Source organism: Sander vitreus, chromosome 6, assembly GCF_031162955.1.
Source record: "Sander vitreus isolate 19-12246 chromosome 6, sanVit1, whole genome shotgun sequence".
NCBI classification, from domain to species: Eukaryota; Metazoa; Chordata; class Actinopteri; order Perciformes; family Percidae; genus Sander; species Sander vitreus.
Window position 1 is genome coordinate 14,845,338 of NC_135860.1, and position 18,197 is coordinate 14,863,534.

Genomic DNA, 18,197 nt, shown 5'->3' on the forward strand with positions numbered 1-18,197 from the left:
GAAGTGATACAGAGCCACATTCATCACAAACACCGCCATCTGAAATGTCGATTGGTCCCATTTCCTTTGATAACACGAACCAGCTATCGGCTATATGCATATTTTAGATGGAGACCATGAAGTAGCCGAAGGTATGATACAAAAAAACAAACATACACAGGCATATTAACAGTGATTAAACGCTTTGTTTGCGCGATAATAATGTAATCTAATAATGTAATAGGCTATCCAAAATAACATCAGTTACCATTTTGGGCATTAGGGCTGCTCTGCTGACCGACGTGCATCAATCCACAGACGCACAAAAGGGAAATCCACCATCGCTGGCGCATCATCAGCATCATCACCTCTCTCTCTTTTGTTTAAAATTATAAAACAATGCGGTATTCCAGGAGCAGGCTCTCGGGGTCCTGCCTTCGCTAGGGGAGCTTGAAGTCGAGGCTTGTCGTCTGGTTAGCGCAGTACCTCTGGTTGGGGGCCATCGGGGTCCTTACGAGTCTGAACGCCGAGCGCGTCTGAGCGCGCCGAGAACCCGCGGATCAGCGGAGGAGGAGAGAGAGGGAGAGAGGGAGGGATAAATGGAAGGGAGGAGAGGACCGGGGACACCTCCTTAAAACAGATCAATATCCAGCGGCTCACTGCAGAAACGCCTAATGCATAAATATGAGCGAGCCGTGGAGACGGGATGGACAAAAGCTTCGGGCCCGACCTTCCGCCGACTGGAATGGTATCAACGCCCGCCTCCTCCAGCTTCCTCCATGTTATTGCTGCAGGAGCGCCATTCCTGCCCAAATCTGCCTGCTATATAAGCACCATGAGTCACTCCATCATCTGTCAAGTTAATAACGGGAAAATTAATTTATTCCTATATGTGCGTGTGGTGATATTGTTTTATAATAGTTTTTCCCCCTTTAGGGTTGCAACAATACAAGATTGATCACTTAAGTCCGGTCATAATTTCCAGTTTTGCGAAAACAACAAACGGGAACATCATATCAACAAATCATAAGCAGTTTCTCAGCTACATAGGGAAACTTCTCATTCATATATTTGACATCTTCCACAAACCTTTAAACAACAAAGCGAGACTAATTCCAACCAGGACTGGCGTCTTTGTGTTAGGTTTGCACGTTCCCATATGTCTGCATGGTTTCTCACCAGTTTAAAGAGATTAAGGATTAAAGACTAAATTTATACAGAAGGTGCCTACATTTGAGTGTGAATGGTTGTCTATGTGAGGTATAGACTCCAGCCCCTGCAAAAGATAAACGTGTATAAATAATGGATAGAGCCTTTAATGTGTGGTATACAATAGCATGTGTGCACCATGATCATAAAAGCACAGGGGCAACAGGTTATAATCTGTATGAGAGGAGGAAACAATTATGAATGACTAATGCAGGCATTCAGTGTTGCCTTTGCCAGTTTATTTGCAGCTGTGCATGTACCTCGAAATAAGTATTTTTCTTAATAAGAGGCACAGAGACTGCCATTTGACCCAGTGCATCCATTTAAGAGCAGACAGAGAGAACAAGGGTACTATGCTAATGCACTAAATGTGGGGAAAAGAAGAAGCTGAGCTAATGCATCAGAAAAAGCATGTGAAGGCAGGTCATGAAAAGTGCACTTAGGAAGAATCCTAAAATGTCATATACATAGTACCACACATCCAACCTGTAGGTCATTCACATTAAAATAGATATGCAACCACTATATGTATTTTGTATACATATAAAACCAGTTTCCTGTTCCTCTAGGAAGATTCAAGTCACCTTTCTTTAGATAACTGTGGAAAATATGACTAAAGCTGCCTTTTTTTCATATAATGCTCCTTTTCCCTGAACACATACAGTGGCAACAGCTGCATGCAGACTATAAAATTAATTCACACAGTATTTTATAGATTTTCAAGTGGCAAAAGTTATCAAATTTGTGAAATTTAAAAATACATGTGACACAAATGACTGTTCCCTGTCTAAAATAAGGCCTCCTTAATACTTTGTAGGAGTCACTAAATTCTGTTCATTTAAGACCAATTTTATGGCAATATTAGTTTCAAATACATATCTTCAATTTCCAAGTTCTGTGTTGTCTTTGGGTTGAGTTTAAAATTTAAATATAAATGCATTTCCAACCAGTTTTTGCAGCACAAGAAAATGTCATTTTAAAGCTATTGTAAAGAGAATCAGGAATGTCATCGTTTGCTGGTTTAGTTTTATATCTTATACAGTGCTGTGTACAAAATGCTACAGCACATCAGGAGCTGCCTTTCATCTTATATGAAACAAAATGGAGGAAAGAATTAGGCTTTCTCCGTCCCTGAAAGACAATAAGCCACTGTAGATCACTCAGCCATAGTTAAACTGATGTTTCTGAAGATAAGAAAAATCTAGTAGCTTGTATAGTCCATGGCACAGAATGTAATTTGGTTCAAGTATTGGAAAAGGCAATATATCCAAAATAGTCCAGTTCATCCCTTCAGTTCAGTTCCCTCACTTCCTAGTCCTTAAAGCCCAGAAATTCCACGTCCATGTCATCACTTGACTGAAAAAGTTCCCAAAGTTTCAGCCTTGAGTCGTTGGGAATGTCACTTGGCTTTGCCTGTTCAACGTGTGCGTTTACTTTCCGTCTTTTGCGTTTATAAACTCTCACCCTCCTCTGTATTTTCCGGACCGGAGAGAAGCTTAGTGAAGGAAGGCTTGCTTCTTCCCTTTCTGAGAGGTTGTTTGCAGTCATTTTGTCAGGCAACATGTTTCCATCCTCATTCACTAAGGAATCCGGTTTCTTATCAGACTCCTCTTGTTGATTTGTTTTAACATCAAGGCATTTTGAAGAAGCTTCATTCTGTACGTTAATATTATGGAAGTGAGAGGTTGAGCTGGTCATGTCTTGAGTTATTGTTTGGTCCACCCTGTTGACCCGAGTACCTCTGGAGGGAAGACATTCACCTCTAGGAGCCGTTTCCATCTTGGGCTGAGGAATTGGAGCTTGCTCAGGTTTTTGAGAGCAAGAAGTCAAAGAATTCTGTCTACACGGCCGTTTATGTGCAATAGATTTGTGCTTGGATCTGTTTGAGTGTGTGTAATAGCTCCTCCTCTCCCCCTCCCTGTGAATCAGAGGAGCAGAACCAGCATCTGATCTGATTTGTAATGTGTGTCCTGAATAAGAACCCTCGTGCCCATCAAGAGTCTGGTGCTGCTCTTCTTCTGTGGTATCAAGATCTCCCTTGTGTCTTTGCACAGTTTTCCCACATGGTCCAGGAACCATCAGAACAGAGGAAACACTGCACTTTGGTCTAACAGCAAAGAAAAGAAACAATTGCATGAGTAGAATGAAACGGAAAGATAAAAGTTCTGGAAATGTCAAAAACTAATTTTTACATGCATTTCTCTCTTCTGAACATATAATGTTGCTTAAAGGTTTTTTTTAAAATTACCTTTCAACTTGAGTTTTGATGTGGAGAAAGTTGCAGTGCTGCAGAGCTGAAACCAGTTTGTCCACCACCAGGTATTTGTCACTCTTGGAGAAAGCCTTGTGACGTTCACTCTTTAGATGCTAAACAAAAGAAAAATCCCTCAGTTTTAACAATTGAGCATTACAGCGGTCCAGTGGAGGCTACTGAGCACACCATTTCCTCTGACTCATGGGCAACTAAATATAAAATAAACCTAGATTGACAAAAATTACAGGCATTTCAGTTTTCTTAATAAAAATTAAAAACTACTACACAAAAGGACTGTATAATAAGTATTGTCAACACTACGTTGTGCAACACTACATATCATGTTATTTTTTAATTAGCAGTTTGCCATACACCTTCCGTCACTCTGTTCTAGGTGTTAAAGGCTGAATTACTGCCTTACTAGCATCATAACATTTTTTACTTAATACTGTTTGCAAGTTTACCAGCTGCTGAGTTGGACATTTAATATTATTTCATAACACATTACCAAAAAACGCCAAAATAATGTCTTTACTTTGATGAACCGGTTTTCTAACTTGTGGGAGTGCTCACTACTGAATCACAGCAAAACAAACACCATTGCTTTAATCTGGGCTACAACTCTGTTAACTTTGATACATTTAAGAACGCTATGACCCAAATGAAAATTAAGTCAAATAAATAAGACAAGAATGCCTTCTCCATATAGTCTTTCAAAATAAAAAGCAGTTTTGCGACTTTCATATTGGCAATACTTTCATCAGTAAGCCCTGCAGTATACACTTTTAATGTTTAAATAACATATGCATTGTGTTGCGTTTTGGCTTATGTGGCATTACCATTAATTATTGTATTACAGTCATGGTATTGCATTGACAGTTTTCGCTTTTACACGTGATAACTTACCGTGGTGATGTTCTCATATTTGATCATACAGCACTCGCAGTAGCCGCCTCGTTTCTTGTCTCTCGTCTTCTTTCGGCCGTGTTGTCGCTCTTCACTGGCTGACGCTTTCGCACCTCTGTTCCCAGAGTTTGCACAAATAAAACCAAACTAAGATAAAAACAGTTGGGATCTCTGCATTTTAATTCTGTCTCAATGGGTCGCTCCAGCAGTACCAACTCAAATTGTGGGGACAAGCACTTTTCAAACCCACAGAACTAAATTCTTCTCATATCCCAAAATATACCAAATGTGTCAGACTGATTTATATGTGTAGGAAAGTATGCAAACAGTGCAGACATTTGTGAAAAAATATCTATTTTTAAACAGTGGGGAAAACATTTTTTTTCTCACATTGATAAGTTTGTCTTTGGCTTCACCACACAGTATAAAAAACAAAAACACAATTAGAGAACAGACAGGGTTCAAAATTAGCACCATCCACTAGCCAAATGCTGGTAAAATATGCAAGTGGCTGGTAGGTTTGCTTCACTCACCTCCAAAAAAAGCAATGGTAATCTATTGAGTGGCTGGTGAAATTTGAACAGACACTTGCCATTTGGCTGGTGGACGAAAAAGTTCATTTTAAACCCTGTCAACAGAACATCAATAAACAACAATACTGTAAAAGATATAGATCACTGAAAAATACAAAAAAGGAGCTGGGTGCAAACATTAGTTAAACTTAACTTTGAAGCTCCTTAAGGGGGATATGGTAGTTCCAGTGGTTAAAATGTTTAAGTTTTTAAAAATGTAGTCCTTGTGAAAGCATGACATACTGTGCTGGCCACATACATTAGCTAAAAGCTAGGCGGAGAAGAAACACCATACCTGTGTCCCGGCTGTTTGTTCCCAGGAGGATCTTTGTCCTCGACACAGAAAGGACTACATGGAGGAATAGTCTTCAGGTTGAACTCAGGCATGTTAGGCATAGTGAGGTAGATTGGACGGTAGTGTCTGAGGAGGGGAAAAGAAACATTTCATAGTCAATAGATGTACACAACTCAAAGACAGCGGGTGGATGTCAGCTTCTTTTAGTCCTATGGCTCTTACCTGCTTGAATCCTCAACCTTAACAAATGGTTTACTGATCCTTCCCCCTGGAACAACAATTAAAAATGTGAGCATGTATTTACAAAGCATCAAAAACAATGGACAACATTTCTGCCTAAAACAATAAAAAGGTAATCGCTAGATTACATTTTACCTTTGCATTTCTGAAAGCCTTGCTTTGCTTCGGACTGAGCTTTGACCTATACAAAAATAACAGGAAAAGCATTTAAAAAAAAATTAATTTTTAAGGTTACAATCCAAAATTTTGATTAAACTTTTATACTTGTACATTTTAGAATTTGAACCTGTACACTTACACTTGTTTTGACAGCAGTGGTAGCAGGACACAGGCTGCTGACAAGCTTTTTTTTCTTCTGAACATATGCCATTATATCTGAAAGTGCCATAAAAGAAATAAAACCACAGAAAGTCATTATTTACATTATGAATTCAAATGATGCCAATGTTGTCAGTTTTTGGTACATCAACCATTATTTACAACATGAACATACCATCTATGTAGAGGATTTTCACACCCCACTCCAGAGCATTTGACAGGATCTTGTTCATTTTCACCCTCTCCTAAAAACAAACAAATGTATATTATAGGGGTATATATCGACTCAAAATCGTTATCGCAATATCACGTTGCGCAATATTATATCAAAAGTGTCGCAATAAGTATGCAAAATTTGGTTTATTTTGTGAAGCGCTGCACCCGCTGTTGGCTGTGTGGCTTAGTTGTGTTTGATTTAGAGCTTGCTTGAAATGCTATATAATGATCATCATTTCATTGGCCAGTTACCGTGCCACTTATGCCACAGGTGTGCATGGTAACTTTTGTAATTGTACATGTGTTTAAAAATATCGAAATTAATATCGATATCGCAATAATCATAATTGATATCCCAATATCACATTTGGTCAATATCGTGCAACCCTAGTGTCTTAGCACAGAAAAGAAACAAGTTAGTTAAAGTTCCTTACTAAACTCATTAGTGTTGACTTACCTGCTCTTTCACCACTCTCTCCACCAAAGACTTCCCTCGACTTTGAACAAACTGCAACAACAACAAAAAAAGGAAAAGAAACTCTATAACACTAATACTTAGTAAAAATGATCTAGGAGGGAATTGCACTGGTAAGAAGGGAGACCTAGAAACATATCTGCACTATGGTTGATAAAACAATGAAAGTGAACTTACAGAGTCTGTTTGGCCCTGAGACTTGCTTTTGATGTTGTCCCCACGGGTGCCAGGCTGGTGCTGGTTTGTTCGAGGGTGAGGTGAACTCGGGCCAGAGTCCGGGCTGGGGACAGGAGGGTCCTGCCTGAGGCACTGCACATATCTAGCCTCCCGCTTGTTGGATACCAGATACTTAATTTCCTTACTGAAGAACTTCTCAACAGTCTGAGTGACAAACGAGAGAAAAACAGGATAATGATTTTAGGGAAAGCTTTACAACCTTTATACTGATGCAAACACAGAGTATGTTAACAGTGTCTTACAGGGTTGGATGGATATCCAACCTAAATACATTTTTGGTAATCCAAACCGAAATGTGTCCATAGCAAAGAGTATCGAAAACTGTCAACTTTTTAATTACAATTTTACCAAAATACTTTATCAAGGCAAAGTTCTTGTACTGCTGCCTATATTAAGCTAACATTAAAGATTTGAAAAGTTCGGCTTGTTTTGATACATATAAAAAAATATATATATATATATACTGAAACCCAAAACTAAGGTATCGTATTGCCACTAAAATTGAAAAATGTCAAACAATACCCAGCCCTGGAGTCTCAATCATCATAAATACTATCATAATAAAGATAAAATAACTTAAGCCTGTATTGATCCCCAGAGGGGAAATTTGGTTGTTGCAGCAGCACAAGGACAGAAATAAGTACAGATAAAATAAAAAAGGGATGGAACGGTTAAAGTAAAAAATCCAAACCATTCCGGTCCACTAGTCACGGTTCGGGGCACGTAAAATTGTTCCGTTTATTTTAGCTTCACATATTTCAGTAAAAAAGGCTTGTGCAAAAAAAAAAAAAAAAAATTCAAATAAAGTTATTGGGGGGGGTGCCGAGGGCAGCTGTCAGTCAGTCTCTGTTTGCTGTATGGAAACATTACGGATTCAGTGTAACCTGACAATGACGGAAAAAAGTGGAGGATAAAACGGCGACTGTGTGCAAGCACTGTGCAACACGTGTGGCTTATGCTAGCAGCAATACTTTCAGTATGAGGGCGCATTTACATCAAGCCAGCGTGTCCATTGACAGCGCGAGGAGAGAGCTGGGTAGGAAACAACAGTCTCCCCATGCAGTTTCAGATCCAATCCATAACTAAAGCATTGCACGGGTTAAAAGCAAAAGATATGCAGCCGAGGAGGATGCGGGGGTTCAGCGTATGATTGAAGTAACGTTACTTGGGCCGAGCGATAATATCTCCTCTCTTACATTTTATTATCAAAGTAAATCCCAACCTGTATTTTTCTTGCAGCGAAACATGAAAATATGTTATGTTGCACTTCTTGTGTACGTACATACATACATACTTGTATTTAAAATGCTGCACTTTTTCAAGTGAAAAAAATATTTCCATTAACAACTGACATGTTATATGCTACTGTTGTTTCAAATAAAATAAAAGTCTAGTGCTGGTTGGGCATACGCTTCACTTTGTTGATGGCCTTAGTAGATAATGTGGCTATTTGTATATAAAAATAACAAAGCTGCATTTTTTTTGTTTGCACTAACTTAAAAATGAATTATTTTAATAAAGATTTGACAATAAAGTGACTTATGTTCTTAGCCAGAATTTGGTTAAAGCAAACGGTTAACTTTTTTTTGCCAAATACATAAAAACCGAAAACAGGCAGCCCAAAACCGTGATTTGAACCCAACCGTGAATTTTGTGAACCGTTCCACAGCTTAAAGGCTAAATGATGTCAGTCTGAAATGATGTAATGCTACCAAACAAATGAGTCAGTCTACTTCAAATGCAGTCAGATGACAAAACTGGGGTGAAACATAATGAAGTCTGCAGGGCTGAAAGATATATAAGATAAGAAAATATAACATTACAGGGCTCTAGACTAACGTTTTTTTACTAGGAGCATTGTAGCCCTTAACTAAAATTAAATTTTAGAGGCACAGGCCAAAAATTTAGGGGCGCACATTTTAAATCAACATGCAACACAATTTTTTACATTTCCCCCATGTTAACTGTTTTACTGATAAATGCTTTGGTAATAAACAGAAACTACAATGTGCTGTTTTATTTTAGTTCACAGTCACATTTTAATTGAATGGTGCTTAACAAATGCACATTCAGAAATGTAAACAAAGTATTATTATTGTCAGTGTACTGTATTATTGCCTCATACAGGCTCTCCCTCTCTTGTCTCTTTTCGTTTACACTGAAATAATCATATCTAAGGTGTTTAAACTTCCATGGAACGGGGAGTATCTAGGCTAAGTACTAACACCCAGTGTGGGAAATACTGAGTAATGACACGAGGTAAATAGTTATATATTTAGCATCCTGTGTGTACTTTTAAATAAAATAATAAAAAAATCTAAGTCATTTAAAAATTAAATCGCGAACAGGGGTGAATCGAGATTTTATAACGATTTATCATGCAGGCCTAGCGTGTACCATATTCTTCCACTGGCAGCACGACTAACATGGCAGTTAATCTGTGTGGTATATGTTCAACTGTTCGGAAACAATTTGTTAAGACACTTAATTGTTCAGAGAAGACTATGGACATGGCTGTTTTATTGTTTGTTTGTTTTGTTGTGAACTTGAATGTCATCTTCTGTGAAGAAAACTGCAGTTGCAAAAGAGAAACTAGATGGCAGCTTATAGATATAAGTTATTGTTACATTATGTTTTACGAATTTGACAATGTTATGGTACATTACGACCAAAGGTCAGATATTATATTGCATAAAAGTCTAGTCTAAAAATGGAATAGCAACCTGTGCTTTAAAAAGTAAAAATCGAGAATCCAATCGAACCGTGACCTTAGAATCAAAAATGTAATCGAATCGAGGATTTGGAGAATCGTGACACCCCTATTAACTAGTATATTACTATAACTAGTGTCGGCAAACTTCGTGTTCCCCGCAGTTCAGGGGTAGCAACTGCAACATTCACAGTTCATGGAGTTTATCTCCTTACAGTACCTCAACCAAAAGAATTCTCGCAGCCAGTCTTCCCGAAAATGGTGGGTTGGGGCCTTTTTTCGCCACACAAACCTCTGACTCTGAATCACCATCCGACTCTGGCACTAGCTGCAGGTCGGAAGAACGAGTCAATAGTTTGCTTGCTCATTGTTCAGACGCACATAGCAGGTTGTGATATCCGTCTCCTTCCCACAGACGTTTACGCACACTCGATTATCTCTAGGACCCTCCCCCTTCACACATTAGCCACTTACAGTGGCCATTCCCTATCCTTCTCACACTCATTGGCCTGCCACAGATTCCGGATTCATTGACGCGCCCCTTCCATGTTTAAGGTGTAAACATTTTTTTCTCTCGAATTTACTGGTCTGGTATGTGAGACTGGATGTAAAATTCAGTTTTCACACTCAAATTTTGGTCGCAAAATGCGACCATTTGGTCCCAGTCTGGAGCCCTGCATTATGTGTAAATGACTAACTTCATCTCAAGCTAACACAGGAAAAATCTGAGACTTGAATCTTTTGGACAGCCCCCTGCCCCTGGCAAAGAAACTAAACAGTGAAAATGTGTTTGTCTCACCCCTCCCAGGTTTTTGATGTCATTCTCCAATGTCTCTGCTATTCTGTTTGATGGCAGATCCAGATAAAATACTTTCCCAGCAAAAGGTTTGACTTGAGCAGTAGAGGACACACACGTTGGCTTAGCTTGGCTCAGGGCTGCTTTGTCACCACCAGTACTGGCGCCTTTCCCTAAACAGGCAATCAGTGAAGTCACAGGATGAGAGAGGGAGATGACAAGTCCACTGGTAAATTTCAGATGAAGTGCTTGAATAAGTAGTCACTAATAAACAGATTGATCAATCACAAATAAAACCACATTCATTTTAGTAAAATGATTGATCGTTAATTGATTCACTGATCTGGTCAAATATCAAACTTGTAATGGTTACAGCATGCGTTTTTTTAACAGATTGAGAACTGTTAAGACTCAGCATGACTTCAAATAAAAGGATTTTATATACATAATGTACACACACACACTACCGGTCAAAAGTTTGGGGTCACTTAGAAATTCCCATTCCACTCCATTATAGACAGAATATCAGCTGAGATCAGTTGCATTGTTTTTTTTAACCAGGGCAACAGTTTCAGATTACATTATGTGCTTACATAATTGCAAAAGGGTTCTCCAATGTTTTCTCAGTTAGCCTTTTAAAATAATATCAGATTAGTTAACAGAATGTGCCTTTGGAACATTGGATGAATGGTTGCTTATAATGGGCAATGTAGATATTGCATTAAAGATCAGCCCCCCACTCAGAGCAGCTGGTATTCTGTCTATAATGGAGTGAATTGGAAATTTCTAAGTGACCCCAAATTTTTGACCGGTCAAAAGTTTTTATAATAAAAAAAAATTGTGCTAAAAGAGACAAGTGCTAAAACGGATGGTTAGGGGCAGAGGGTGAAAACAGCTTAAGACAGACATCAGACAGACAGTAAATCAAGGCAGCGTTTTTTTATATAGCCCATTTCAGCAACAAGGCAATGTATCGTGCTTTACATAAAAACATTAAAGACCAATTAAAAACATTAATTAAAGAATAGATAAATCAGCTAATCGGAATAAGGTATAAAATACAAGATTAAAAGTTACAGTGCAGTGTAAGAAATGAACAAATAGGCCTAACGTTACTTGATAATAGAAATAGAAAAGTCTTCACCCCTGATTTAAAGAACTGAAAGCTGCAGTTTGTTCCAGATATGTGGTGCATAAAAGAAATGAATCTCCATGTTTAGTTCTGACACTGGGGACAGAAAGCAGACTTTTTTTTTTTTTACATTAAAGCATGTAGCGTTAATCATGTTGACGTTATACGTTATACATACAAGTATGAACCTGAAAATAAGCATAATATGGGACCTTTAAAATGCAACCAGAAAACACGGAAACGGCCTATGATAATACAAACATTTAGCTAGTGTAACACGGTTGTAAATAATAAAATTACCTTGCCACTTGGGTCCTGTAACGTTACGCCTCTGGATGCGTTTCGGCTTCATTCTATTCATTCATTCATTCATTTCTCTTTCATTGAGTAAAAGACGTTTTTACTGCCCTCCTTTCTTTAGTCAACATGCCCAGGATGTCCTTGTTTGTCCCGTGTAACGTTACTGTAAACAAAGGACGTGTTATTTACAAAGAAGATAAACAGTAAGGTAAAAAGGGGGTCTGAATAGTAACGCTAATATATGAACAAAGTAAAGTTAGCCTTGTGTTTGCTGTTCGACCGCTAACGTTAAGGTTAGCTACTCATTCAAATGCAATCTTACCGTAACGTTAGTGTCTCGACGTATCCCCGGATTTGTCGGTTAGCTGCTTTGCTCAACGTACGTTACATTATTCCGTAATGTTACACTAATAAACGGCACACGAGTCGTGTACGCGTGTTTATTACCAACATTGGCACGATGTTTCACAACTGTTATGCCAGCTGTAAGTTAGTAAACTTTTTAGACCATTGCTTCGTCTCGTTCCCGCTTTAAATCCAATGGTGGAGGAAGTCTACGTTGCCATGTTTGACAGTTTCCGGTCACGTAACCACTGTCACGTTTAAAAGCAGTAACTTAGGCCAGAGACGGTAATATAGAATATCTCCTTAGATTCACAGCAGTTTTCTAATTCTAATTACATTAAGTTCAGATTGTATTCTTATATAACCTGTCTTTGCTGAACGTTACTGTTGAAAAATTGAGAAGTTGTTTTCGGAAACTCTTCAACCCTGGCAACACCGAAAATAAGTAAACGCTCTCTTGTGTTTGAATGTGATGTTTCCACATTGCTGTAAAAAAATACATAAATAAATAAATAGATAGATAAAAAATGTATCTCGACAAATTGTTTCATAACAAAAACATTGTAAACATTATAAGTGTAATTGTTTTTGTATCCTTTATTGTATTATATGTAATGTGCAATTCTGGAAAATGGAAGAATGTGCTCTGCTAAAATTAATATTGTGTGGGAAAGTTCATCACGTAACGTTTGCTATGTAAACTACAGCTAGCTAGCTTCGGTAACTGTCAAGAACATAACGCTGAACCATAGACTGTACAGTCTATGCGCTGAACACGTGTTGAGCTATGCTTACTGTCGGGTAACTAAACAACCTGAGAGTGATGTGTTTGTTCATGGAAGACTTCGTTGATCCTGAGGCGCTTTAGCAGGTAGGAAACGTTAAACTCGGGTTAACGTTAGCCAGAGAGCTCTCTTCATGTAACGTTAGGCTAATGTTACAACACCTGGAATGATATTGTAATAAGGTACTAACGTTTATGCGGCCGCTAATTAGATCATTTGGCAAAGCAAGTTTTTCTATACATGATAACTAACGTACAGATTTAAATACGTCTAATGTCAAACTGTATCTTTGTTTTTAAGAAGAAAACAGTATGAGTAGTCCGAGTCCTGCTCCTCCAGCCTGTAATGGCATTACTCCACTCCAACAGATGGTGGCGTCCTGCTCCGGAGCCATCCTCACTTCTTTGTTTGGTATGATACTAGAGATCTGTTATGTGTAGTTTTTTTCTTTTGAAGAAGTAGGCTGGTGTTTTTACTTGTTTTAGCTCATGTATTACTATTAATTCTTTCTCATAACATTTTTTTTTTTTTCCTCCTGGCAGTCACTGCTTTCTACTCAATTCAGTACATAATGAAAATCTACTTCAAACGACTTTAAACCTTAATCTCAGTTGACACTTTAGTTGGTACACCTGGTCTAAAACTAATGCAGTGCTGATACAATTCTATACTGTTTTGCAATATTGTAGGCAATCCACAGTGTACATCCCGTTTCTTTTCAATTTCTGTTAAAAGTAAAGTAGCATTTTTGTGGTGGCATTGAAGCTGATGCCAAAACAATTTCTATAAGTCTGTTCAAGTGGTATGTTCAAATGCTGATGAGAAGCTCCAAAATCTTAGAACTGGGGGAAAACTAACAAACAATGGGTTATTGCATTTACTGTATAAGCCTTGTTGTTGGAAAATCCAACCCAGAAGATAAACAATAAATGAACATGGATGTAGTAAAATTAATAATGTGAGTTTGATGTGTATTATGCTGTACAAAACTTTCATTAAACAAAAAGTGACTGTGATGGACTACTTATCTGGATCATATTTAAAATGTATTAAAATGTTCTTGGTGTGCTAGAGTGTGGAAAAACACCCCAAAAATCTGTTTGCTTCTGATAATGACTACAACATGCAGAAACCCTAGTGTCATGTTGTGTTTTACCTCACCTGGCAAACTTCACTGTCCAAAAACATATACAAGCATTGGTGTATGATATAAGTACAGTAGAGCTACAATTTGCATAGAAAGACATCACATTTAACAACATTAATACAATGTTCTTAATTTTATACATTCAGGCTCATGTCAATTTTTCTTTTTCTTTTTTTCAGTTACACCTTTGGATGTCGTGAAGATCAGACTGCAAGCGCAGAAAAATCCCTTTCCCAAAGGTAATGAATATGAACCACGTTGGTCTAGTATTATGTTTAATACAGTGAATGTTAAATGTGTTTTTTTTTCTTTCAATATCTTTCAGGGAAATGCTTTGTCTACTGCAATGGACTTATGGACCACATATGTGTGTGTGAAAACGGAAACTCCAAGGCCTGGTACAAAGCCCCCGGTCACTTCCATGGCACACTGGTAACCATTTCACATACCCATTGATTGCACCATTCTCTCTTTACCAAAGAAAATATAAAGTTAGTAGTTTGTCAGAAAAATGTCCTAGCTTGTCTGTCCCGACTGCCAAACAGCACGTCTTCCTACACTGACTCTACACTCTGCATCTCTGCAGGATGCCTTTGTCAAGATAGTACGTAATGAAGGAATGAAGGCATTATGGAGCGGTCTACCTCCAACCCTGTGAGTGTGAAGCCTTCTGTGTCTCCTTTATTCCCTCACTTGCACTTCATCCTTCCTGCTCTCCTTTTAGAGTTGAGTTATTGCGCAAATGTGGTTGGTCGACAGTCGTTTAGCCGGCAGCTGATGCACTTATTAAGGGAGCTTTCGTTTGAAGTTGTACAGATTAGTACAAACCACCTGAGGTTTTGTTTTTAGGGAAGATTACCAAAGATTGATTTATGTTAAGTACTGTCATAATGGAATTTTCTTTAATAAATAAATTCATTAATTTATTGGTGGTGTTGTTTTTGTGGTTGACATTTTCCCTGCTTGGAATCATGTTGATGGAAGCATATGTGGATCATTTCCGTATGTGTTATCTCCAGTGTGATGGCAGTCCCAGCTACAGTGATCTACTTCACGTGCTATGACCAGCTGTGTGCAGCGCTGAGGGTCAGGATGGGAGACTGTGCTCAGGAGGCTCCTCTTCTGGCAGGAGCTATCGCTAGAGGTGAGCTGACTGCTGTCACATCAAGAGAACAGGACAGATTCCAGCTCTTACAGGCTTTGACATCAATTACTGTTGATCGTCTGCATTCAATTATTGTTTACAGAATAGAGCATATATATTTGACAAAAACGTACCAGGTGAAAAGGCATTATTAGAGCTCCTTTCAGCATGGTTCACTTTTTGCAGTATTTTAATAATGCTGGTGGTTTAATTCCCAAGGGCAACCACCTATACTTTCTGCCATACAGTCCTGAATTTCTGTAATTTCATCCTACACTAGATTTCATTTTGGAAACGTAGTCCGACACATCGTGACCCTGACTTGGTTCAATTCTGTTTTTAATAACGGACCGTAAGCAGTTATTAAAAAGAGAGTTTAAAAAAAGCACAGTTGATGAGGTTGACTACAATTTGCTTGATAATAATTCATAAAGAGAGATGCTTCTCTTTTCAATTAAAATGCTCCAACAAACAAAAATGTCATTGTCACCTGGTGTTTTTTTTCTTTGCAACGGTATGATTTTTGTCCATTTCCATCCAGCAGCAAGAGAAGATGTTTGAACTTGTTTTCTGTGTGTGTGTGTGTGTGTGTGTGTGTGTGTGTGTGTGTGTGTGTGTGTGTGTGTGTCAGTGGGTTCAGCAACGGTGATCAGCCCTCTGGAGCTGATCCGTACGAAGCTGCAGTCTCAAAAACAGTCGTACAGGGAGCTGACTGACTGCATCCGCTCTGCAGTGCAAACAGAGGGCTGGCTGTCTCTGTGGCGAGGTTTGGGGCCCACTCTCCTCCGAGACGTGCCCTTCTCAGCCATGTACTGGTACAACTATGAGAAGGGCAAGAGCTGGCTGTGTGAACACTATAAAACCAGTGAACCTACGTTTACCATTACCTTCGTATCTGGAGCGTTGTCGGGCTCTGTGAGTGCATCTGCCCCTTGTCTCCTGAAACTGCTCAGCTTTCCACTCAACAGAAAATATCACAATTCATAAGTAAACTGTAATCTAGTAATTAATACATATTTCCATTTCTTTCAGATTGCGTCCATTGTAACATTACCTTTCGATGTCGTCAAAACGAGAAGGCAGGTGAAGCTGGGAGAGCTACAAGCAAAGAATTGTAATTACGACATTCATTCTTTGTTATAATAATTAGTAAATGCTTCTGACAATTGCAAAGGTTGTACATTAGCCGATTCCCAAACAGGGGTACGTTTTACCCTAGGTGGTACTTCTAAACTGTCTTGGATTGTTCTCTTTCAGTTGACAATATAAGAGATCCCAAAGATACCAAATATGTCAGGATGAATTTTGAGTTTTGGGCTAAAATATGTCACTCAGTGTAAATAGCCTCAATGAAGAGCTGGAACAAGCTGACACAGAATATATAAGTGATACTGGCAGGCAGCGTGGAATAAGATGAACCCTTTTTTTCTACATTAAAGCTAATTGTATGTGAAGAGCTTAAATTATTTCAAATCAACACATTTGGAACATGACAGGTGGTGTTGAGGAAAAGGTACTTGAGCTCATCTGACAGGGCTGTATGTTCAGACAGAAAAGGTTGTTCTACATTACTGACACTACATCACTTGTGTTCCGTTTTTGAATGGCATTAATGTGTCATTTGATGTTGACTGTTGTCTTTGTCTCATAAGTGTCATGTCAGGACTCCTCCTCCACCTTCAGCGTGATGAGCAGGATTGTGGCGCAGGACGGCTTCGGTGGACTGCTTGCAGGTAGATACTTGTGTGATCATTTGTGAGTCATTATAGTTCCCCACATGCCAACTACATGGGATGTAATCACTCCTCTTTTCTGTTGTCTCTCTGCCAGGTTTCCTCCCAAGGTTGATCAAAGTGGCCCCAGCCTGCGCCATTATGATCAGTTCTTATGAGTTTGGAAAAGCCTTTTTCCGCAAACGCAACCAGGAGAGGATACTCGGGCCACTGCAGACCAGTAACACCTGATACTGTTACAGTCATTTCTCTTCAAATCAAACACAACTACTGCTAGACTACACCTGGAAGTGAAGAAAATAATGAAATGCTTGACACTTTTCTGAATTACAAGATTAATATATTCTTTTCATTAGTATTTCTAATTTAATATTCTATGTTTTTTTGTTCACCACAACAGATCCTGTGCGTACACCTGAAAAGAAATAATGTTTTGTCTTATCAGTGTTCAAATCGCATGCTTTTTAATGCATTTAACAGCCAGCAGATATGTGATAATACGTGATTTTCCAGGTCTCAAATGTGACTGCCTCACTGGGGCCGTGTGCATTGTGCCTGAAGTCCTTACATTCGAGATGTAAGATTAATCTCTGTTATTCCTCTGTGTGTCACTCTGAGTCAGCGTATCCTCCCCGACACCGAGAGAGGATCTCCATGTTTTTGCACTTCCACTCCAATCCCTTGTAACCTGTGAATACATGTGTGATAAGAGAGACGAACACAAAAAGGCAAAACTGTGCCATTGTAAAGCCATGACAAGAGACTGTAAAAGACTGTGACACATGTAAACTTTATGATAATGTGACGTCTCAAATACACATACCTGATTTTCTTTGTAATTTTTTTTTTTTCAATAATTGAACACCAGTTCATTGTCGACACAAAACTCAAATGCCGCTTTCAAATTCTCACTGAGAATTGCAGTTTATTCAAAATGAAGGATAAAAAGGCAAAAAAATCCAATGAAACATCTGCTGCAGGTCTGTGCAAATGACTGCTAGAACGAGCTAAAGGCAAAGTCACGAGTACAGTGTTGAGGTACACGGCTACGCACCAATAATACAAATTACGTTTAACTGATATTTTGCAAATACACTTGTTTCTCATTCTCACAAATATCTGTTGCAAGATATTCTTTACTGGGTTCTGACGCCGGTCATTATTCTGAATTGTTATTTTATTTTATAGTTTTGTCTATTTTGTGGTAAAACTAGCCATTAAAGTACTGCATTTGAATCATTAAAGGGAATAATAACAGGAGTCTGTATCTGATTAAAGCTGAACTTTAAAGTAAACCCAGAAGTAAAGAGGGAATATTAATCGCAGGGATCATTACCTGAGAACAAAACCATGTGACACTGCATTATGCACGACATTGACAACATAACACTAATCAAATAAAAA

The 18,197-nt window shown here is 38.5% G+C and overlaps 3 protein-coding genes across 5 annotated transcripts in view; 1 reads left to right on the forward strand and 2 right to left on the reverse strand.

Annotated features, from left to right (window-relative positions):
- The window catches only part of adam22 (ADAM metallopeptidase domain 22), a 53,765-nt gene extending 53,274 nt beyond the window's left edge, over positions 1-491 (reverse strand). Inside the window, exon 1 of the mRNA XM_078252944.1 lies at positions 248-491. Within this exon, the coding sequence (XP_078109070.1) occupies positions 248-344 (97 nt within the window). The 5' untranslated portion in view covers positions 345-491. The remainder of the gene's footprint in view (positions 1-247) is intronic.
- A 596-nt stretch (positions 492-1,087) lies between these two features.
- dbf4 (DBF4-CDC7 kinase regulatory subunit) lies at positions 1,088-12,554 on the reverse strand. The gene is made up of 13 exons (XM_078252947.1): positions 11,962-12,554; positions 11,640-11,802; positions 10,211-10,380; positions 6,642-6,845; positions 6,447-6,497; positions 5,949-6,018; positions 5,754-5,830; positions 5,591-5,636; positions 5,438-5,483; positions 5,216-5,341; positions 4,349-4,463; positions 3,437-3,555; positions 1,088-3,295 (listed from the first exon to the last, which is right to left on the reverse strand). Exons 2-13 carry the CDS (start codon positions 11,698-11,700, stop codon positions 2,500-2,502), a joined length of 1,881 nt encoding a protein of 626 aa, XP_078109073.1. The 5' UTR covers positions 11,701-11,802; positions 11,962-12,554; the 3' UTR covers positions 1,088-2,499.
- A 122-nt stretch (positions 12,555-12,676) lies between these two features.
- slc25a40 (solute carrier family 25 member 40) lies at positions 12,677-18,053 on the forward strand. 3 transcript variants are annotated; one of them, XM_078252950.1, is made up of 10 exons: positions 12,677-12,855; positions 13,070-13,180; positions 14,096-14,155; positions 14,242-14,348; positions 14,503-14,570; positions 14,936-15,060; positions 15,692-15,975; positions 16,093-16,174; positions 16,713-16,793; positions 16,891-18,053. In XM_078252950.1, exons 2-10 carry the CDS (start codon positions 13,081-13,083, stop codon positions 17,022-17,024), a joined length of 1,041 nt encoding a protein of 346 aa, XP_078109076.1. In that variant the 5' UTR covers positions 12,677-12,855; positions 13,070-13,080; the 3' UTR covers positions 17,025-18,053. The 3 variants fall into 3 exon arrangements, with proteins under 3 accessions (XP_078109076.1, XP_078109077.1, XP_078109078.1); XM_078252951.1 differs by having other exon boundaries at positions 13,073-13,180; XM_078252952.1 differs by lacking the exon at positions 12,677-12,855 and adding an exon at positions 12,861-12,951.
- The last annotated feature ends 144 nt before the right edge of the window (positions 18,054-18,197 follow it).

What these genes read in the sequence shown, in the direction of transcription:
- slc25a40 (XM_078252950.1), top strand. Translation starts at nt 13,081, where the DNA reads ATGAGTAGTCCGAGTCCTGCTCCTCCAGCCTGTAATGGCATTACTCCA. An exon ending in GGCAGGAGCTATCGCTAGAG is followed by an intron (nt 15,061 to 15,691) that starts GTGAGCTGACTG and finishes TGTGTGTGTCAG; the next exon opens with TGGGTTCAGCAACGGTGATC. An exon ending in CTGGAGCGTTGTCGGGCTCT is followed by an intron (nt 15,976 to 16,092) that starts GTGAGTGCATCT and finishes CATTTCTTTCAG; the next exon opens with ATTGCGTCCATTGTAACATT.
- dbf4 (XM_078252947.1), bottom strand. Translation starts at nt 11,700, where the DNA reads ATGAATAGAATGAAGCCGAAACGCATCCAGAGGCGTAACGTTACAGGA. An exon ending in AGGCTTTCAGAAATGCAAAG is followed by an intron (nt 5,484 to 5,590) that starts GTAAAATGTAAT and finishes TTGTTGTTCCAG; the next exon opens with GGGGAAGGATCAGTAAACCA. An exon ending in AAGGTTGAGGATTCAAGCAG is followed by an intron (nt 5,342 to 5,437) that starts GTAAGAGCCATA and finishes TCCCCTCCTCAG; the next exon opens with ACACTACCGTCCAATCTACC.